This window comes from Neolamprologus brichardi, chromosome 17 (genome assembly GCF_056152115.1).
Source record: "Neolamprologus brichardi isolate AB-2024 chromosome 17, ASM5615211v1, whole genome shotgun sequence".
NCBI classification, from domain to species: Eukaryota; Metazoa; Chordata; class Actinopteri; order Cichliformes; family Cichlidae; genus Neolamprologus; species Neolamprologus brichardi.
Window position 1 is genome coordinate 23,854,984 of NC_142120.1, and position 23,141 is coordinate 23,878,124.

General features: G+C 39.7%; 1 protein-coding gene across 2 annotated transcripts; it reads right to left on the reverse strand.

The window, feature by feature from the left end:
- Positions 1–2,458: 2,458 nt before the first annotated feature.
- cherp (calcium homeostasis endoplasmic reticulum protein) lies at positions 2,459–22,267 on the reverse strand. Of its 2 annotated transcripts, XM_006803572.3 has the most exons (20): positions 22,085–22,267; positions 21,344–21,517; positions 17,492–17,530; positions 14,752–14,921; positions 14,115–14,252; positions 13,816–13,967; positions 12,066–12,177; positions 11,783–11,872; positions 10,576–10,780; positions 9,395–9,558; positions 7,771–8,025; positions 7,399–7,594; positions 7,057–7,298; positions 6,612–6,745; positions 5,160–5,246; positions 4,650–4,802; positions 3,974–4,087; positions 3,786–3,880; positions 3,478–3,663; positions 2,459–3,379 (listed from the first exon to the last, which is right to left on the reverse strand). In XM_006803572.3, exons 1-20 carry the CDS (start codon positions 22,107–22,109, stop codon positions 3,342–3,344), a joined length of 2,769 nt encoding a protein of 922 aa, XP_006803635.1. In that variant the 5' UTR covers positions 22,110–22,267; the 3' UTR covers positions 2,459–3,341. The 2 variants fall into 2 exon arrangements, with proteins under 2 accessions (XP_006803635.1, XP_006803636.1); XM_006803573.3 differs by lacking the exon at positions 17,492–17,530.
- Positions 22,268–23,141: the final 874 nt, after the last annotated feature.

The window sequence follows — 23,141 nt, forward strand, 5'->3', positions numbered from 1 at the left end:
TGCCAGTGAGGTTGGAGGATGGGTGACCACATTTATAAGAACCAGTTGAACACTGATGTGCTTAATGTAAAACACTATGATTCTTCTCCAGTCGTCATAATGACTTACTGCAAGCCTTTTTTTGTTCAGTGTTACACTTACTAAAGACAGTACACAGGCCTACATAAGTGCATTGTAAAAGCTTTCAGAATGATTGTATACAAAACGCACAAATACATGGTACCAAATATATTTTACTGTGTTTCCCACAAAAACAATGTACACAGTGTTCATCCCAACCAACACAAAGTTGCACATACCGTGGTCTACATATACAAACAACAGAAGAATTTACTGAATACAGTAACAGTCAAAACAAAAAAAACCTCCTCTCTTCTGTTTCGGTCCGGCCGCAGCACCACATCGACATCACAAGCAATGTTTGCTCTGGCTGATAAGCAGGGCAAATATGGCCTAGCATGGCGAATCCTGCCATGAACAGCATCAACTATTATATAGCTATATCTCCACATGCATCTTTTATAGCTTGGAAAAGGGGTATACGTGTGTGTGGATTTCGGTCATACACTTTCCATCTCCAGGCAGAAAACGTTTTCAATTGCTCCAAAACAGAAGAGCTCACCTGTTGCCCTTTGTAGAAAGTGTGTTTTAAAACTGCAATTTGAGTATAAAGCAGAAATTGCACTTGTAGTTTAGCAGAATTGTTTCAGGGGGTGCATCAGTTACATGTTGTAGTCATTGTGTCTGAAGTCCAAATAATTGTGTGTAAACAATTGGGAAAAACTGTAATACATGCAGTTTTCCTCTGAGTAGAGACTGTTTTACAGTTTACGGTTTCTGAACATAAAATGACTATATGCACTGTTCTGTTTAGTTGTCACTACTTGCATACATGTGTGTTGAAGCAGTAAGTTTTCAAACTCTCCATCAAGAGTTATGAGGGACATGCTTCAGTATTTTTATAGCATGAAGTTGCATAGATTGGTGAAACTTCGCATACTCGAGCTCCACTAATAATGATAATACATTTTATTTTGAGTGCTTTCAAAGCTCTTAAGGTCATCTTGATGGATGGATAGACAAACAGACATCTGGCAGCACCTACAGTACCAATTAATGTTCTGTTTCACTTATATACACTTTATTGCCTTTATTGCACTTTATCTAAATCATTGAATTCAGTTGTTCAGACCACTTAATGGCAGCAGATGTATAAATCAAGCACCTATGCATGCAGACTGCTTTTACACATATTTGTAAAAGGATGGGTGAGAGCACAGAGCTAGTCTTCAGCTGTCCAGCCCGCTTTACTTTGGAACCCGTTTGGATTCAAGAGAGAGAGACTCTCTGCAACTTGAATCTATGTTTAGAAATTTCTAGTTAGCGCTGGATCACAGGTGATGCTAAACCACAGCTTATTTATGCTTCCATAGGTTTAGGCTGCACGGGGGCTTCCTATGACACAATGACTGTTTCTTGACTCCTCTCTTTGTGTTCATACACCTCTACTGTACTTAATCACCAGTAACTATAAAAGTTTGGTTCTTTGCTTTAGTTTGACTTTTTTCTTGCCTCTTACCCCGAATTGGTTGTGGCAGACAAGTGATAGGTGTCCTTCCAGGGGCCTGGGTCCCCCTGAGGCTTCTTCTTGTTTCCTTCCTAATGTCACCAAGTGCTTGCCCATAGGAGTTTGTGTAGCTTTTGGCATTTCTTTCTAATATTGTAGGCTATTTACAATATAAAGTCCCAAAAAACTTAACACTTCTGCTCATTCATGTACAAATACTGCTGGATAAACCTCTTGTTTTCAAGCCACACAGAATCTCTAATCCTTTGAGAGGCTGTCGCTGCAGACTGAGCCTTATATACTCCTCTTCAGGTTCAACAAAATCCAAAAATCCAATATCTCAGATTATTACGATACTTTTTCTGCTCAAAAAGGCCTTTTAAGAGAACATTATGCTGTCTCTGTAAAGCTGATCTTTGTCTTTCTGAGTTTAAAATGTCAACACTTGGACTTTATATCAAATGAGACAATCGTGTATCAAATATTTTTCTTAGGCAAGTTTGAGTGTAAATACAAAACCATCTGAGTAGCAGCCATGAAAGAATACAGTATATACTGAATATAGTGTTCATCAAAGAGCTATGAACTTAAAAGGGTCCAGAAATATTGCATTTGGCAATATGATGGAAAAGGCACAATTATGGGTTTCAGTAAGAACGCTGTGCTAGGTCAAAATAACAAATATTAGACAGACGGACTTTTACAACTAGTAATGCAGAATCTTAGGATCATATAATTTGAGGATTTCATTACCTATCAGTTACACTTTTGATTGAATTAAAAATTGCCAGGAAAAAAAGATTACACACTGCATGCTGGTGACCATTTGGAGATGGCCGAGCCAGCAGGACAGTGTGATGATTGATCGTGCAAACAGAAAGAAAAGGCCCATTGTGAGCTGTCAGAATTGTTTATTTAGATCATGTCTCTACAGTGTGCTTGTGGATAAAAATACAGTGGAATTGTTGAGCTTCATTTTAACACTACAACTAAAAGACATATCTAAAGAGAAGTCATTACCTGAAAAAGAAAATGTCACAATAATAAGCTGCTTAAAAAATAAGATTCACAAGAAGAGCAACCATACCTTTATTCTACTTTCGCCTTAAATGCTCAGTTCTCACATATGACATTTCTGTTTTACAAATAGTGATCTGGCCACATCTTGTTTTCAGAACCCACTCTTCTGAGACTCTTGACACCTTCCACAGTAAGCAGTTTTCTTTAAGACCAATTCCTCCACAAAAAGAGCCGGAATAATTTATGAAAAAGCACTGCTTTTGTTATTTATTAAAGAATTATTTTGACAATCCACCGCAAGTGAAAGAAAAGCACTGCTTTAATACATATTATTCACTTCTATTATGTCCTAGCTCCTAAATGTTGAGTGTGACTGAGACCTCTGTTTTCAGTCTGTAGAATTATGAACACTTACATGAAACACTGGAAGTCAAATATAATAAAATTAAACAGATAGTTATTCGAGGGTCCAAGCTGAACAAAAATGTTTTAGCTGACTCCTGTGATGTTGCTATTGTTAGCGTCAATTGTCACATCTACACACTGTACATGTTCTGCTTGGACAAACTTGACTTAGAGGCAGCAAAAGCTCCTTGCACTCTTAGACACTTAAAAATGCATAGTGTTCTCCTTTAGTTTAGACTTTTGGGACTAGTGACAAATCCTGGGTGGAAAACCAACTAAAATAAAAAAAAGTTAGATCTGTGGTGGCGGTGGTGAGGAGGAGAGGGTTGTTTCACACAATTTGACTGCATCAGTCAGTTGAAGGGGCGTCCTGGGGTTCCCGATTGACTGACCCAGAAAGAAAAACAAACAGAAAAGGAGGAGTTAGGTAAGGGACAACCCAATTTATTTTTGTGAGTAATTCCTGAATAAAAGATTTTATGTACCTTCTTCTCTTGCCTTCATGCGAGCTACAAAGTTGTAACTTTTATTCCTGCGATAGTTCTCGTAAGGGTCATCCAGTGAGACCCCCACACCTTTGTACTGGTCCCATTTATCCCTGATATCGCCTCCTTTAATGGGGTCCTGGATGCCCTGTTCTTTAGCCCCCAAGCCCCCTGAGCCACTCCAACCTACAGCAGACAGGAAGTCATTTTAGGTCGCTTCAGAAAAAATCCAAAAATATCATTCTTCAAACATCCTTACTGGATTTAAAAACTAAAATAAAATGTAAATCATAATAATTAGAGCGTACCCATCTTCATCAGTAGCTGATGACCTTTGTTCTCCTCCCCTAACCTGGTGTCTGCAGGTAATTTTGAAGAAGTTGTGCCCAGCACTGCTGTGGAACTACAGAAAGCACGAGAGAAATTCATCATTACACTACAGGATAAAGTTTTTTTTTAGCAAAGCATATGATGAAAGAGGAGTGAAGAAACTCACGGAGGGGAGGAGCTCCGAGATTTTGCGCCACGCCGTCGCTTGGTGGGTGAATGTGAGCGGGATCGAGACCTGGAGCGAGAGTGACTACGAGATGACCTGGATCTACTCCTGGACCTAAAGAGTTTGGTTGAACACAAATTAGGTAACATGAATCACACTTCAGTCATATTCAGCACTCAAAGCCCGAAACACATTCATTATATCCAACAGCATCGTTTTTAAATAAGAGACTTCAATTACAAAAAAAGAAAAAGAAAAAAAATTATTCAGTCAGAGATGCATTGAATTAATGATACACAAAGACTTCCATTTACACGCATTATGCAGAGTCATTATGGCTTCACTGCGTAAACCTAATAGAAATATAATATCAAGAAGCCATTGTCACAGGATCTGCTGTATTTACAGGTCTTTAGTCCAACTCATCAAGTTCCTGGTGTTAAATTTGGCCGTGATTATTTGAAAATATTCCACTTTCATTTCGCAGTAATGTTTGATTATAAATGATCAAGCGGATTATTAAACAAAATGACCAAATGAGAGCTGGGGTAAGCAAACACGATGGAAAATCAAGAACTGCTGGAAATAGAGTGCATTTCATAGCTTGTGAATGAGACTTCGCAGGATCTAACAAATCACGACTGAAGGTACCATGCTTTGATGTGTGGATACAGACCTGGATTGTGAGTAGGAGCGAGAGCGGCTGTGGGAGCGGGAACGTGATGAACGGGAGCGTGACCTGGAGGACTTTGAGGAGTGAGAGCTGGAGCGAGACGAAGACCTCCCTCGGCTGCGAGAGCGACTCCTGGAGCGGCTGCCTCCACGACCACTAGAACCAGTCATCATTGGAGAAATGATAAAACTATCAGAACATACAAAGTTCTGGGTTTTACTTTGAAAAGCATGACATCCTCCTTTTAAAAAGACAATTCACTTTATTAAGCACATTTGAAAACAACAATCATTGACCAACGTGCTGTAAAACTAAAAGAAGAAGCAATAAACATTATTTTATTTCTTTTTTCTGTATTATAAAGATGTGACGTGAATAATGACACCTGGTGTCATGATTAGTAAACAACAGTCAAGTTTAAAAAAATCAGTTAAATATGTTGTGTTTTGATATTTGTAGCACAGGAGAGAGATGGAAAAAGAGAGAATACTCTATTATGAAGGAAAAGCTTACCTGTTACGTTTCTCCTGATCCTTTTTCCTTCTGGCCCTCATCTTAGCCCTGAAGAATTCATACAGGCCGTTCTGCTCCCAGCCTTCACTGAATGAGGAACCAACCACAAATATGTGTAATCAATATTCACTGCAATTTTTAAACAAAGTAGTAGTACTTCACCCAGTTTCTACAGCAATTTCTGCAGATAAACAGCTACAAAAGACTAAGCGGGACCCGAGGGTGTGCTCCAACTATAGGGGATCACACTTCTCAGACTTTAAAGTCTATCCCAGGTTGCTCGAACGGAGAGTTTGTCTGCTAGTCGGATCTCTCATACAGGAGGAACAATGCGGTTTTTGTCCTGGTTGCAGAACACTCGACCAGGTATAATTGATATAATTCACAAACAAACACCTTAACCTCCACATATGTGAACATCACATTTTGGGTTGTCTAAACCATAATACTAAATTTGCCCAATCAGCCCAAATAGCAAATAGAAATTAAAAATGCATGCCATGAAAGAGTTCGGGTCTTAGGAAGTTAAAGCAGATAACCTGTAAGCTGGAGAGGAAGTGTCTCACTAATTTAGTTTCTATAAGGCTAGTAAATCTTACTTACGATTACTGACTGAACAAAATACGAACAACCCTGCATTTCTTTTTAGCACCATAGCCTGGCTGACAAAGAGACCCCGTTTACACCAACTGTACTGACTTTATGATCTTCTTCACAAATGTTTAACCACTGGAGAAAAAATTAGTCATAGCCATCTTACAGACATATTATATACAGCTACTTTCAAAACTAGTGACAGTCCCTACAAGACTTTTCATAGAAGTTCTACCTACATAATGCTTCAATCTTAAGTATGATTTCTATTATTTAGCTTTTAGGCCTTTAAGGTAGAGGTAAGAAGCCATTACTTAAAAAGCAGTCATGTGACCCAACTGTTTTAGTATTATATTATAAATGCTTCCCTTAAGCAGCATTACTAATAAGCAGCATACATTTGTATTGGTATTCAGAAGGTAACCAGTTTCATCTACCTATGAGGTCAGATGATATTTATTTCTTCTAGGCTTGACTATTGTAATTGGTTATTACACGTAGTTCTTTGCTGAGCATTTCTTCTTCACTCACCACTTTTTACTTTTACTTTTTATGTTTTTATACAGCACTCTGCAATTTTCACGAGTTATCCTTAACTTTCCCTTTCCACTGACACTAAGTGCTTGTCAGCAGAAAATGCCAACATTCAGACGGGGTCATCTGATTGTTGGAGTTTTCTCTTTATTATTTTATGGTCTTTACCCAGCATTATATAGTGCCTTAATGTGACTCCTGTTATGATTTGGTGCTATATAAATAAATAAGAGTTAAACTGAATCACATATTCATTGATTTATATTTTAAATTCTATTATTAAATTAAGTTTAACTGTCTTGCACAAAAAATGTATGTTCGTACCTATTCCTAGGCCGATCATGAGATGGAGGGCTGTAGAAAGCTTCCACGGCAGCTAGCAGGCGATCACTGGGTGGCATGGGTGGAGGTAACCGAATGTCCTTAGGGTCCAGAGGTTTATAGTCACAGTCCTCAAGCTGTACAGTTGACAGTAACAGTAAGACCATAAGGCATGCAAACTTTATTGGGGCTAAATGTGTCTATTCTGGATACCACTTCAGTACAAAATCCATGCTAAAAATTGCAAAAGCCACCACGGTACCTCTTTTTGTGTGGTGTATGAAAAAAAATTACACTTGTATGGATGTGTGTGATTGGGAGAAAATAGTAAAACAAAACTATATAAGAAATGCATTACTTGAACCATAATGGTAGCAGTTTTTACTGTTTTTTTATATTTGTATTTATTCTCATTCCCCTGTCCTACAATGAGAAGCAGAGGACTTACTTTAACAAGCGGAGCCATGAGACCAGCTGGCAGGTCAAAGTAGGGCACATTTGGCACCAGACTGGGATCATCTTGCACTGGATGCTGGCGATGACGCATGTGAGGTGAATGGCCATTAAACCCATGTGGCGGTGGGCCAAATTCCGGGTGCTGGCCTCCACCCCAGGGAGGATGTTCAGCTCCCATACCTGGTGGAGGAAGCCTCTGATTGGGATGGTGGTGGGGAGGAGGACCCGGCATATCTGTCAAACATATTTGGAGACTGTTAAAATACACCTGAAAATTAAAAGGCGCAGAAACATGCATCTCCTCTGATCTATGACTCTGGGTCTCTCCGCTAACCTCCAGGATATTCTCCTTGAGCATAGTCAAATCGATGTGGTGTATAGGGTGGTCTGTCATAGTGATGTCTGGGAGAAAAGTCTTCCTGCATAAAGCGAGGGGGAAAACGTCCAAAGCCGTGTGGGGGCGGAGGGGGCTGGTTGAAAGGAGGTGGCTGCTGGTGAGGAGGGAAAGGTCCTCTGAAATGGGGCGGCCTCTGTAAAAATGCAAGTGAAACACCACAATCATTCATGTAAGTAAGAAGCTCTAGCATCTTTTCTGCAACAAAAGAAACTCAAGTCAAATTCAGAAAAGGATGCAGTGTAAATGTAAGTTGGAAATGCAAAGTAAATAGCAGAGGAAGTAAAACCACAGAAATGTTCTCCCACATGCCTGCATGCGTGGAGGGAATGGTGGCTCCCTCTGACCCCAGGGAGGCTGGTCCGGCTGATTTCCCCATGGTGGTTGCTGGTCATACGAGTTCCAAGATGGAGGAGCGTGCTCAGATCCACCTGGACCACTCCAAGGACCTCCTTCTCTACCAGGACCTCCACTCCAGTTTCCTGGGTCCCGCTGATCATTCCACATCCCCTCATGGCTGTTCCAAGGAGGGCAAGGTGGTGGTGGCTGGTTTGGATCAAAAGGAGGCTGGGGAAGAGCCGAGACAGAAAGGATGTGACCACGACCTGAGCTTGCCAGTAAATTGCAAAGTGAGGAACTGTGATGATTAAGAGACATGTCACTAGATGGGCAAGGCCAGGGTGACAATGTAGTGTGGCTACACTAGCATTCCTTCAGCATTAATGATAGGAATAAGCCCACAATGACACGTCCATTCTGTCAGAAGATGTTTTTCCCCTGTAGCCGTCATCCAGAGTGACCCAGGATAGGTCAAGTGAGGCCAGTGTGACCGACTTCTATTTCATATATAAATTATATAACATATAAAACTGAATGTATGTTAACATTCCTAGCTTATAGCACTGGTGCTAAAAAGGTTGCTAGTTTTGTAGCACAGCTCAAAAGTTGCAGCACAAGCATGCAATGTGGTGTTTTTCAACATCAACTCTTTAAAATATCTTGTTTCCCACAATGTAAAGAATGTCTGATTTACTCTTTTTTGCTGTTTCTGAGCAGTGCTGACAAAATAAAAGTTGTGCCTTAGCATCGTAAATCAGCCACGTAAACTCCTTTTCCAACTCGCTGTTGTACTTATAAACCTTTCCTTTGTTGTCAGACGCACCTTCAGTTGGTGCACGTTGTGTTTGTTTTATTCTGATGGGCTGGTTTTCTTTTAAAAGTTTAAAATATCGCCCTGTTTTTTTTAGCGTGAAAACACCTCTTTCAAATTCCATTAGATTCTCCGAGCTGCCGGCACATACTATCTATCAGTGGACTGGTGGCAAACACAAAGGAAGTGTGGGAACTGTTGTAGAATTTAAGGCTAATTACATTGATACGATAACAATATGTTATAACAACAGACTACAACTCTGTCACATTGTGACGTACTATGGCTTCACAAAATAACAAAGTGGCTTGCAAAGCTGTCACATGAGTACTACGTATACAAAATAATTAAGCGCACAGACAGTTTTTTTCATTGCACTGTACACCCCTGGAAGACTTTATGTTTCGGTTGAGAGTTGTTAGCTGTTACCTGGCTCTTTCTTGCACGCTCTTAATGTTCACCTAGAGTAAAATCGCCCTCTGTCCTAACTGCCTCTCCAGCTACAGGGCAATGTAGGTTTTAATTGTTTCCCCATTAATAATAAACACCTTTACTTAGGAACTGCATTGTGTGTTTACTTGTGTTATCTTTGTCTAATATTCAAATGTATTTGATGATCTGAGCCATTTAAGTGTGATAAACATAAAAAAAATAGGAAATCAGGGAGGGCTGTACACACCACTGTAGTTGAGAATATCCAGCAAATATGCACTCTCCTTCTGTATCTTTCAATATTTTCCCTCACTCACACACACAGACAAGAAACACACACAAAAAGGTCTTTACCGGCTGGTTGGGGTTCCAGGGGCTCATATGCTGAGGGTCATACCAGGCAGGCTTTGTGGGGGGTATATCTGAGGGACCACTAGGGTTGCTGGGGTCTGGTGGTCTGGATGAAGAGCCATCAAACTCTCCTGGAGGAGGACCTGACATGGGAAGCTTTACATCTCCTGAACACAAAAAAGAGACATCATGAAACAAACATACATGGACTTGGTCAGGTTTAACTACATTGCTGTCTGTATTATTGCTGAAGTCCTAAATTATCACCTTTAAAGTGTTTGTGCTAAAACGTCATGGACAATAACACGAGCATGGAGAACAGCACTGACTGGCAGGGGCTCTAAACAGATGACATCAATTCAACATATAAGACTTTAAAAATGCATAAGCATCTACCTAAAATCTATTTAATCTATCATCTGTGATTATATTGTATTGGTCATCTCCCTTAAATAAACAGGCAGCCTTAAAGTGTGAAATATTCATCTACAAAAACACAGAAATGTGTCTATTGTTTCATTGGCTGATAGTGCCCCACAGGCCTCAATTGAAACAGACTAACATGCAGCGGTGCAAGGCAGCCCAGGCAGGGAAATGTTGCTTTTAGAGACAAAAAATGAGTCGCAAAGTTTATCTCAGGGGTAGGCAACTCCAGGCCTCGAGGGCCGGTATCCTGCAGGTTTTAGATATCCCCCTGGGTCAACACACCCGAATCAAATGATTAGTTCACGCCATGTTTAGAAAGAGAAATTTTGAGTATGAATCAGATCCCTGCATCTCTCCCCTGTTGGATCCTTTGTTTGGTCAATTCCTCAGCACAATACCATCAGTGCCTTGTACTGAATTGTAAGTACTTGTAAGAATAAACTGCTCACAAGACAACTCCAGCAGTATAACCTCCTTTATTTAATGCACAAAATTTCCACAACAGGATCAAATACTGAAAATCAGTTTATAACGTTTATGTATTTATGTGTTTTTTCTGTATTGTTGGTTAATAATCTGTCTCTTTCCATTAAAATTAAACTACCATAAAAATTACAGACTGTTAATTTCTTTGCAAGTGACCAAACTCGCAAATTCAGCAGAGGATCAAATAATTATTTCCCAAACTGTATAAGCAGTTGACATGATCTCATGCATGAGGCTGTGCCTCTGCTTTGGTTGAGTGTTTTTCCACTCACCAGCTTGCGTAGTCATAGGGGGGGGCTTTTCCGGTTCAGCTGGGGCAGCTAGCTGTCCTACAGGGGCAGACTGCGGTTGTGACTGATGTTGCTGCTTCAGACTAGCAACAAACTCATCATGCTGAGTCTTCAATGACTGGATCTGCTGCTGGAAGGCCAACTGGACTGGCTGCACCACTGCAGCATATTCTGTTATCAGGGACGCCTGAAAGAAACAACAGAATACCAGATAAAGTCTATGGTGGGGAAAAATACAAAAAAAGTCATGAATGGGGCCGGATAATATGAGGAAAAACATATATACATATATCCACATACGCAGACACACACAAATCTAGATCGATCAATAGATCGATATATAGATAGATACATATATATTGTTTTTATTATGTTACTCCTGTTATCCGTGGTGATGCACACCTGACTACTTTCTGACAGATTCCAACGACTGCTGCTGGTCCATAGAGCTGTAGTTGTTGGGAAGAAGGTCACATTTATTAGCTACTGGGATATATTTTCTCTTGCTGATATGTAGAACTCTGGCAGCACTTTTTCTTTTTGGCTGGTTTAGCGTTTTCTTTGGCGTGTGGGGAGGTGTTGACATGGTGAATTGAAAACATTCTTCATTTTGCAGTGGATGGCTTTTCAGGTGGTGGAACACGTTCGTGGTATTGCTACCTTTTGCAGCAATAACTTTACGGCATCTTTTGCAAATTACGGCATTTTGTTTGACATCCTTATGAAAATCCAAACCACTGCCAGATTATTGATCCAGGGCTGTTACTCTTTGGAACTAGCTCGTCTGACTTTTCTTCAATTATAGTCTCATTCCCTTGCTCATCTGAAACTCCTGCTATCACCATATTCTTCCGCCATCTGGTAGTATGAAAACACGTATGCTCAGCGCAGTGTCCCAGGTAGAAAATTTTTCAGTTGGGAGGGGGGTTGCATTCACAACATGTGGGATAAAAACACCTGACATTGCCTCTTGTCACAGGGGCCTGGAGCCTAACCCAGCTCCAATAAGGCGAGGGGAGGGCTACAAGCTGGACAGATCAACAGTCTGTGGCAGGGACCTTCTTACTGTGAAGCAACAGTGGTAACCACTGCAACACCATAGTGCCCAATACTTACAACACAAAAATCCTGAAAGTGAAATATTTGGGTCTAACTCTAAAATCTGATTGTTAAGACATGATCCTGTCACCTGGTACTGGCCAAGGCCCAGTGCTGGATTCTGGAGCTGTTGAATGGTCTCCTCATCAAAGTACCCATTTTTCTCCCAAAGCTGCAACAACTATGAAGGGAGAGGAATGTCAGAAACAGAAACCTTTTCCCCGTTCAATAAATGGAGGAGAAAAAACTTCCTTTTAATCACCAGATCTAAGCTACTAACAAACTGATATAAATGAATATTCATAGCTGAAGCTGCTATAGCAAAGAAAAACCAGTTAGTGTGTTAGACTTGGAAAATATGTGCCTGTATTTACCCTGGTGATCTTCTGCTGTTTTTCTTCCTCTACAGCTAGAAAGCTTGTGCAGTAGATTGGAACAACAACTTTCTGCAGCGCTGCCAACAAATCCTTCTGCTGCTTCCGCTGGCTGTGTAAAACATTAAAAGAATCACAAACAAAACATTGAGGCACATAATCCATTACAATACTACAATAAATGAGCAATGCCTGGCTCCTGCATGCTGACCCACAGCATGGGCAAAGCTGTGTGCTGAGCCCTCTCCTGTACACCTCCCTTCTCCAATTCAACAGTTATTGGCCTCATCAGCAGAGGGGACAAGACTGCGTACAGCGAGCGGGGTAAAAAAAAATGGCAGGATGGTGTTGAGCAGAACACAACCTTCTGCTCAACACCATCAAAACTAAGGAGGTAGTCAACGGGGACTGTAATCAGCGAGTGTCCTCTTTTAAGTTCCTGGGGACCTGTCATGAACCACTAACAACAACATGGCCGTTAAAACCGTTAAAACCAACAAGGACTCCACATCCTTAAGATGCTAAAAGGAACCATCTGGATAAGAAACTGTTGGTGGCTTTTTAATTGCAGCACCACAGAGTGTCCTGACCTACAACAAAGCCTGGTATCCTTATAGCTTGGTGGCAGAAAAACATGCAGAGGGTCATTAGACAGCACAAAAGATCATTGGCTGGACCTTACTCTGGAGAGATGAGAAAACTTCAACAATAAGCCCAGGACAGCCAGGTTGAGAAACAGCTTTTATCCTGCCATCAGAACACTAAATGCTAAGCTCAGTTAATGGGCTGAGTGAGCTTCACTCATCAGCCCCATCTGCAATATTCCTGTGTAATATAAAACAGTCAAAGGTACAACTTACAGAGACCAACAACTGCACATTTTCAATACTGGATAAAACCAATTCATACACAGTGTGCCACTTGACAAAGTTTCTGCTTCTTCAACGTGTGGTATTGCTACATTTTTCTACCTGTAGCGCTACTGTAGTAACTTTGTATGGACAGGTAATGTGAAAGAGGGTATAGTTATTGCTACATAACTAAGAGTCAAATTATTAGAATTCTCTCACAGTTTGGTACCTCAGTTATTCTTTAAAAAGGATGAAAAACAAAAAAAATATGAAAAACCTTCCTAACTGGAACATGAAAAAAAATATCTCCACTATTCTGACATATTACCTGTTTCAAGCTGTTCCCATACACTTTAAACTAACCACGCAAACCTTTGGCTTATTTGAAGCGTGTCAAGCAGGTTTCAGAGCTAATTGCATAAAAACAGCTTTAATGAAGGTTACAAATTATCTTCTTATGGCCTCTGAAAGTGGACTCCTCTCTGTGCTTGTCCTGCTGGACCTCAGTGCAGCGTTCAATACTGTTGACCATAACATTGTCTGGCTATTAGAGCATACTGCAGGTATTAAAGGTACTGTGCTGCAGTGGTTTGCATTCTATATATCTAACAGACTCCAATTTGTTCATGTAAGAGTCCTCTTCACATACAAAGGTTAATTATGGAGTTCAGTGCTAATGATTCCAGGACCAATTGTGTTTGCATTATACATGCTTCCCTTAGGCAGTATCAACAGAAGGCATAGAAAAAAACAAACAAACAGGAAAGAGAAAGGCAGTGAGGAAAATTGATTTTACCCTCTTTCATATTACTTATAATGCTACTCCATCATTCGTTTTCTCACAGATTAAGTACACAAGTAAACTACATGGGTTCGTGAGTGTATTTAGGTTTGGGTACCAGTGATGAAGAACGTCATTTGTTAAGTAGATAAGGTGTAGGCGCAGCTCAAAATGAGCTGTATCAGCAGTGATGCGGTTGCGTAGATGTGATGTCATCAGTTCACAGTGCTGTGGGGACTTGGCATTATTGAACATCCAGTTCTTACCAGCCTGAGGAAGAAAAACAAAAGTGAAATGTAAATAGCTCTAATTATAATAGCTCTTTACATGAAGGAATTGTACAAAGAGAAAGCCAATGGGAGGAATGATTTCCTGTGTGGTCCTGATTCATAGAAAATCCTATCGTTATGTCCTTACCGAGATGGCATCTTTGGTGCAGGTGTCTATAATTGGTTGAAGCAGGTTGTCAAATTCTGTTATGTCCAACTGCGTTTCCAGCAGCAGCTTTTGGGTCTGCTGCTCCATAGCTAAAGTAATGGCTGCAGTGACCTGTTCCTACATTGAGAAAGCATTAGAAAATTTATTGGTCAACACTGGTCTTGTGATGTCCCCTCAGCCACTTGTATCACATCCACCCAAACCCAGACCTCCCTCTCCCCGGCCACCTCCCCCAGCTTCTCCGAGGGAACACCAAGGCGTTCCCAGACCAGCCGAGAGATATAATCTCTCCAGCGTGATTATTTCTTGTATCACATGCTCTTAATTATTATTTTGTTTAATGCATGGAGCGATAACTACTTAATTTCTCTCCAAGCATTCAAGAGTGGGTCCCAGTTTTGTTAGTACAGAGAGTTACTCTTCTGTAAAGAAGTTATATGTGCAAAACAGAAATTGTCTTGCCCTCACAAAAAAATTCTCCTATCAACTCCGGACAACTGAAACATTCAGCAAAGACAGACTTCAAAACAAAAACGTTCATCAACAACCAGTACACGGGAATAAATGTTTCTGGAGGGAAGGGTGTGCTTCTTTCATTACATTTTTTCCACTTCACCTGTCTGAGCGTGTGCAGATGCTGCTCCTGCTGCTGCAGATTCCACTGGCTCTGTTGAATGAGCTCATCTATAGCGGGCGCAGAGGGTGGAGGGATTGGAGGTGGAGCAATCATCGGCATTGGTGGAGGGGGGATATCAACCACATCTTTTGCACCAGGGTTGTATATTTCTGCACAAACAAACAAACAAGCAAAAAACAGGACTGAATGTTCAGTCCTTAAGACCAAGTGTTTCTTTTGTATAGCTGCTGCTGATGACAACATGATGGCCATGAACACAATTAATAAATCATGAAGAGAAAAAAAAAATACTGCTAATCTGCCAATATGGTTTTCTGAGGAAGAAATAAAACATGGCCTACACGAAATGTTCCAAGGAGAGGAGTGAACACAATTTAAGACATGCAATCAGTATCAACACATCCCCTCCTGGTACTGCTGATTGCTGCAGAAACAACTGGTGCGCTGAGGTAACCTGTTGGCATCGCCACAAACTCAGGCTGGGCTCCTCGATTAAATGAAAATACATTTCTGTTGTACCAACCCATATGGAAAAGATATATATAAATCTTATAAAGTTTCTATCTGTCTTGTATGAAACTTGTATGAAAAGCATACAAGAGTGAAAACACATATAAGAATGCAATATTTGCAAATCTCTTAAATCCTTGCTTTATTCACAACAGAACACAGATGCTTAAACTGAGAACATCTACAGTTTTAAAAGGTAAATGGACAGTACTTATTTAGCATTTTTTTTTACTCTGAGCTTTTTACTACAAGTCCCATTCACCTAATGTCAAACATATACAGAGAGATGTTTTTTTTTCTTTCCCTAAACTTGTCTAACATTCACACACAACTAGGGTTTCAATAGCTTGCCCAAGAATACGTAAACGTGCAGAATGGGGAAGCCGAGGAGTGAACCACCAAGCTTCTGATTGGTAGACAACCCGCTATACCTGCTGAGCCACATCACCCTAAGAAAAATATTTGCTAATTTTAAATTTGATGGCATCAACAACAGAAGTAAAAATTGGCAGAGTTTCACCAATGTTCAAAAAAACTGTCTAAAAACTGAGAAACAATTTCATATGTAATATTGTTTAAAAAATTCCAGAGAATCTAGAGAAATCACTGTGCACAAGGGACAAGGTAGGAAATCAGTATTGGAATCCCACGACCTTCAAATACTGCAATAAAACCAGGCATGGTTCTGTAACGGAAATCTGTGCATGGGCTCAGGAACACTCCCAGAAATCACTGTGTGAGAACACAGCTCACAGTCCCCTCAACAAATGCAGGTTAAAGCTCTATCATGAAAAGTAGCCACATATGAACATGATCTAGAATCATTGCTGTCTTCTCAGGACCAAAGCTCACTTAAAATGGGCCGAGGCAAAATAGAAAACCGCTCAGAGTTCAGATGAATCAAAGTTTGAAATTGTTTTTGAAACCATAAATGCTGCATCTTCCAGACTAAAGAGGAGAGGGAACATCCGGCTTGTTATCAGCAGTCAGTTCAAAGGCCTGAATCCTTGATGGCAGAGGATGCATTAGTGTCAAATTATTTGACAGCATGTATATTTGGAAAGGCAGTATCAATACTGCAAGGTATATGCAATATTTAGAACACACGCTCACATCCGTCTTAACCAGTCTCCTCATTTCCCAGATGTTTACACACTGTTATTAAAAAAGAGGGACGCTACAGAGGGATGACCGCAGCCCTGTTCCAACTTTTTTGAAACATTGAATTTAAACTCATGTTATAGCTTTCCTAAAATTATACTTTTAGGATACGCTTTGCAATGTTTACCAAAGCCAAACTGAACTATTCTTCAAAGTTACAAAGTTACAAGTACAGACAGAGGACTTCAAAGGACTACGTTCAATTTGTGATGCAGAATAAATTTTAGAAATGCCAATTTTTCCACTGCTGGAATTTCAACTAATAGAGAACACATTAAATATGTTAACAGTCTTATTGTTGGCCATTTATCACCAAAGACATTAATGCAGTAAAATTCATTTTATAGAAAAAAAAAGTGAAACAAAGCCAAGTAAATGTTATCACTTAATAATATCAAATGTTCAGAACATAATCATAAACTTTTCAGTAATTACAGGAGGATTACATTTGTATTACTGGATAAATAAAACTGTATTCATCCCATATTTGGGAATTATTTTATTACAGCATTTGAACTGATGATAATAATCATAAATAAGAAGAAGAACAACAATAACAACTTTGTTTTAGCTTAACATTTAGCTTCTGATGCCACTTGCCAATAATATCTGTAATACTATAGTACTGACTGTAGTACTAATTTGAGTACCAAGAAATAAACAAAATAATGCAGAAATTAGTTCAACCAATACTGACATTTTTTAAATTGTACAGCCCTTATTCTACAGCTGCCTTGAGCAGAAGCATGTTACAGACAAACAGGACAAACAACACCCTGCTCTGTTTGTGTCTGTGTCTTTGTATCTGTGCATGTAATCAAACCTGCTTCAAGATGGAGGATTAAGCATTTTAATCAAGATCATTAAGAAGGTATGGCCAAGAGAAATTCACTGAAAAAGCAAAAAATGTGAACATGCAAAATGAAAACAAACCAAAGTATTTTAAAGCACAAATGTTGTGTCATCTGGGAAAAAAGTGCATAACAACATGTGACTTTCCAAATAGAATTTTTAAATGTATCTGAAAATTCTGATTTTATATAAATACCTTTAGATTTATATTCCTCCCCATCGTGGGTAGAGGGATCTAAGTGGAGAAAGGCAAACTTTAATGCATTTCAGTGGTATCACACAACTGACAGAAGAACACCATGCAAAACTGCACAACACTCTGCTTTTAGTATCAGGCTGCTAATTAGGTGACTATGTTTCAGTAATCAAAGCCAACTGTAGAACAGTAAATAATGTAATTTACTCTCATATTAAGTTCGCTTCTTTATAAAGATCAGCATCTATGCCAAGAAAATATTTGTGTTTTGCTCAAAGAACTGCTGTCCTCACAGGAAGGACGTGACTGGATTGCTCCTCATGCAAGAATATGAGAAAAGCAGCACTGATGAAGCTGCATGTGGGAAGTTTCATATATTTTTACAGCTTTTTAAAGATTTAATTTGTGCATAGTTAGTACAATTACTATTTTGACTTCTTTTGAAAAGTAATATTTAAGTGATATTTCTAGATTTTAAAATATAAATAAAAGTATGTAGCCGACTGGAAGCCGTTCAGTCTCTGCTCTGAGGAAGAAGCTCCTCACTTCAACAAGCCGACACCAAACTAACCCCTTTGTCCCTGCTCTTTTTCTTCAGGTTGCAGCAGTTCTGGGCGCTGCTTCCAGTTTACAAACAGTCTGCCTTGATTCTTGGGGACGGACTGGCTGAGGTTTAATAAACTGGTAGGACAATGTTGGGAGGGTGTGCTCATGACAGACAGAGTCATGTACTATACATCAACTATACTCTGACCATCTCTCCTTGCTAATGGTACTGACCTACAAACCTCTCATTTGCAGAACTAAACCAACCAACAGAATGATTAAGACCTTGTCTACTTCAAGATTGCTTTGAATAAACAGACTGGAGCACCTTAATGGACTCTGATGTAGAAGTGTAGAGATTATTTGTTCTATCCTACATCAACTTCTGCACTGACCTGGTCATCACATTGAAACTAATCAAAGTGTTCTGAAACCAGAAACCCAGGGTCAATAAAGAGGCCAGAGAGCTGCTTAAAATCAGGGATGTTGCTTACAAAGCCCAGGACACGGCATCTTATAGCCTAGCAAAAGCAAATCTCAAACACCGCACTGAGGCCTCAAAGAACAATTACAGATTCAGGACAGTTTCAACAAAAACAACTCAGATAATATGTGCCATACAACATTTGACAGACTATTAAAAGAAAAACCCTCAAAGTAAGCAGTAATCCTTCCCTGACTGAAGCATCGTTTCTGCCCATTTCAGCAGTTACAATGATGCAAGCGAAATCTACCTCCATCCCCTACCAGCCCAGCCTGAACTGTCATTGGAAAGAAATGACATTAGGAGTGTTATTGCAGAGAACTAAACCCAGAAAGGATACAGAACCTGATGGTGTTCTGGAGTGTGTTCTGCAGACCTGCACTGACCACCTTGCAGAGGTTTTCACTGACATCTTTAACCTCTCTTCGATTTCTGGGAGTGCACAACATGCCTCAAAACTACAACCACTGTGCCCATTCCAAAACAAAGAACTAAGAGCAGCCTAAATGACTATCATTCAACTACACTTACCCTGATGATAGCAAAATGCTTTGAAAGACTGATTGTGGCTCACATTAAGTGATCACAGCCACTCTGGACCAAAGTCAACAGAAGAAGCCATCAGCCTTACACTCTATACCACCTTAGAGCACTTCGACAAACAGGCAGGTACTGTAGAATGCTCTTCCTGGACTTCAGTTCAGCTTTCAATACCAGTGTCCCCGCAAACTGGTGTCCAAACTCCCAAACCGTCTCAGCCGACCATCTTTAGGTGGACCCCGTATTTCTTAACCAACTATCCCCAGACTGTCAGGATGGGCAAACGTGCATCCTCCACCCTCAATGTACCAAAGGGATGTGAGCTGAGCCCTGTTCTGTAAGACCTGTTCAACCTTCAAACGTGACAAACACCATCATCAAGTTTGCGGACGACACACAGTCATTGGCCTGATCTCCATTAACAACATGACTGCAGACAGAGAAAAAGTGTAGAGCCTAATCGCCTGGTGCCCCATCAACAAACTTATACTACACAGCAGCAAAGCCAAGGAGACTGTGGTTGATTTCAGACAGTCAAGAAGAACAGAACTTGACTCTATGTACATCAACTATACTCAAATGCTGCTACACACATACACACACAGTCTACACATGCTTGCTAGCCTTCCTATTACAACTTCTGTGTAATAGCACTACATTGCTATACAGTGAAACTTGCACATACAACTTGTGAAGTCATTACTAAATTTTCATAATGTTCTTAACTTTGCACATACTTTTTATGACCATGTATGTATTTTGTATTGTTTTATTCTATTTATTTTTTTCTTCTTCACGTGTACTTTTAAATATTTGCCATTTTGCACATTTTTTGAATATTTTGCATGGGCAGGGGTTGCCAAAATGTTGTTATTTTGTTGTCCTACACAACAATAACAAAAACACCAAACTTGAATCATAAATACTGGCAGTCGCCAGTGCTACCCTCAGCCTTCTAACAGACATACCTATGGTATCAGTTTCAAAATCCTGTCATCTTGTTCTCAAAGTATGGCATTCATTTTTACTAGATGCACCTGTGGTATCAATTTGAAAATCCTAGGAGACTTCCCTCTCGCGGTATTGCATCCACAAGATTCTCAGAAGATTTTACCTCTGACCTTAACAGGGTAACAAGAAACCCCATCAGCCTTTTACGGCTAGGTGATAAAAGGAATGTCAGCAGCACCTGTACAACAGAGGCACTAGACTCAGACAGTTCAAACTGGGAGGTAAAATACACGTATTATTAATTTTGATTCCCATTTGCAATTCAAAATTACTCGCCAACTGGCAAGGACCCTTTATGGCCATTTGGCGAGTGGGGGACATAGATTGTGAAGTGGGGTGGACACAGGATTGGTGCCACACAAGTATACCACCTCAACCTCCTAAAAGCATGGAGAATGACAGAATTTTGAAACTTGTTGTATGCGCGTAAATAAAGAGAAAAACACCGAACAAAGAAACTTTATGCAAGGTACATATAGAGGTGTTCCTGTAGTGGCAAACTTGCTACAATGCCCACTTAGCTATTTACATTATAATTCACTGATGTCTCCTTGAAGACTGCCGAAAAAGCTGTATGTGTAGACAGCGCACTGTAAGATACTACAAAACAGTGCTTCATTTGCTAATCCTCCTACCCAAATGTCTGATATGAAAATTATTCTTTGGACCCAACCAATGTGTCTTTGATTATTGAAGAGATTCTAAATTTAAAGATTTGTATTTTCAAATTTAGCTGTTATTAAGCCAGACCAAAGTGTCATTTGGACACCTTTTATCCTGTAGTGAGATTCCAAATCCACTGTCTTTAGTGCATTTAGTGACTGATATCCTTGTTCTGCTTTTGGGGAGATTTTCTGTGAGCTAGAGAACTGACTCTGCAGCTCACGAAGGCTGCAAGCAGAACAAGGACTACTGTTGCAAGGTGATGATATAAAGGCAGTCTGGAAGCCTTTAATCAAAAGGAAAATCCATGGCAAAAACAGATTCACATTACCAATACAATGTTGGACTGTTCAATTAACAGTTTCACCCCAAAACAGAAAAGTAAATAATTCTGCCAACATATCTGGTGCATGTACTGGGTTGTTTTGTTTTGTTTCGCTTTTATCCTTAAAAACTGTTTTTTTATTACATTTTTTTTAGTTTGAATATTTCTATCATAGTAAGAAATCCAAAGTACTGAACATCAAATGAACTTAATATTGCAATACTAAATTGACCTCTATGTGAAAATTCTGTTTTTATCGTGACGTGTCAGTTTAACTACATACGTTGCTGTTGCTCCATAGCAAGTTTGTACTTGTAGTAGCTGAAGTATTCGCCCCCAAAAAGGAAGGAAAACTTAGGGTTGTCCTTCTGTTTTTCCATCGTCATCTTCTCAAACTCTGGGCCATTTCGGGCAACAAATTGGGCCAGCTTATCAATCACATTTCGAAGCTCCTGATCTGTACAAAGAAAAAAAAAAACAGACATAAATACAGTGAAAAATGTTGTTGTAAAAACCACAAAACAGAGACACTGAAACAGACAGAAATAATAGCGTCTAAAGTGCTTTTTTTTTTTTAAAAATAAAACAGATTTAGAAAATAATTAATTTATTCTGAAACACAAATATCTAGGAAAGAGGTTGCGTAATCATTAATTATTTCCATATTTCTACATAGTATTATTAAACCAGTTGGCTGTAATTCTACTCTTAATCGTGCTGCTGTAGCACAAACATATCTATAAGGGATCTTCTTTCTTGGGGGGTTCTTTTTCTTAAAAGCCAGCAGCCGTGAAAAGTTGGAACAACTAACGTTTACTCTCCATTACTGGATTATTTCTACACCATTTCTCACGTTAGTTGGTTCAATGCTTACACACAGAGCCTGGTTAAGCATTCATCCACTTGTGATCGGTGACCTTAATCAATATGCTAAATCCAATGGTTTTGTTAGCTATGTAGCAGATAGCATGGGTGCTCGCTTACGTTGAATCGAAATTTAAAATAGCTGTGGTGTACGGCTCACCTTCGGGAGGACTGGGGATATCCATGTTTAACTTCTGTTCCAGCGAGCCACTTAGCCAGAATATGTATGTAAAAACTCGGCCAAATTCTTTACTTTTTCAGAAAAAGCTATATTAAATTCCCCCAAAATCACTTGCATTGCCGCTGCTACGCACAGGAAATGCGATACAGAAACAGCGCCACAAAAGATGGCTATGGAATTGTCTCCAGCGCCCCCTGCGACTGGGAGGAGTGTTCGCGCCTTGCTCGTTTGGGTGGTTGCAGTTGCGAGTAAACGTCCAAAAATGAAAATATTTTTATTTAACTATAAGTAAGATACTAAAAAAATACAACATTTTAAAATATCTTTAGTCCTGATATTTATTATATAGGCTTACAAATCCTATCCTAGAAAACATGGTTGAAACCCCGTAGTTTCTCTTCCTGGTCAATATAGGAGGCAAAACTTTTGGACAGTTAGACCAAACAAGACACTTATCCAGCTGGATCCAACACCCAGTCCAATGGGAATGCTGTGCTATCCAGTTGGTCATTTCAAATGACCCACTTGGCAGTGCAGAGCTATCTTTTTGTTTGTTTGTTGTATTATCAGCAAAAGATGGGGTTCAAAAACATCAGCCAACAGTTTTTCCTAACCATCTAAGGTCCAAATGGCAGAAATTAAAAAACGGAAAAGAAAAACAGAACAGCAGAAAAAATTAACAATGGGTCAAAGGAGCAAGGATCTACATATACATATTTTGAGCTTGGCAACACAGTATTTAGCACTATTGTGTCACAGCAAAAAGGTCCTGGGTTCACATCCACAATCTGGCTAGGGCCTTTCTGTGTGGAGCTTGCATATTCTCCTCTGGTTCTCCAGCTTCCCCCCACAGTCCAAAGACATGCAGTTAGACAGATTACATTAATTGATGATTTTAAGAAGAATTAAAATGGTATTTACCCAGAATAATAATGAGATTAACAGTATCAGAAAATTAGTTGTTTAACCCACTCATAAAAGAAACAATAAGTAAGCATGGAAATGTTGACTATTTTCAGATAGAGTCAACTGTAAA

Coding starts and splice junctions, on each gene's coding strand:
- cherp (XM_006803572.3), bottom strand. CDS start 22,109: ATGGATATCCCCAGTCCTCCCGAAG. Junction 14,922..17,491: donor GGAGGAATATAAATCTAAAG/GTATTTATATAA, acceptor TTGTTTGTGCAG/AAATATACAACCCTGGTGCA. Junction 7,595..7,770: donor CATTCCCTCCACGCATGCAG/GCATGTGGGAGA, acceptor GCATTTTTACAG/AGGCCGCCCCATTTCAGAGG.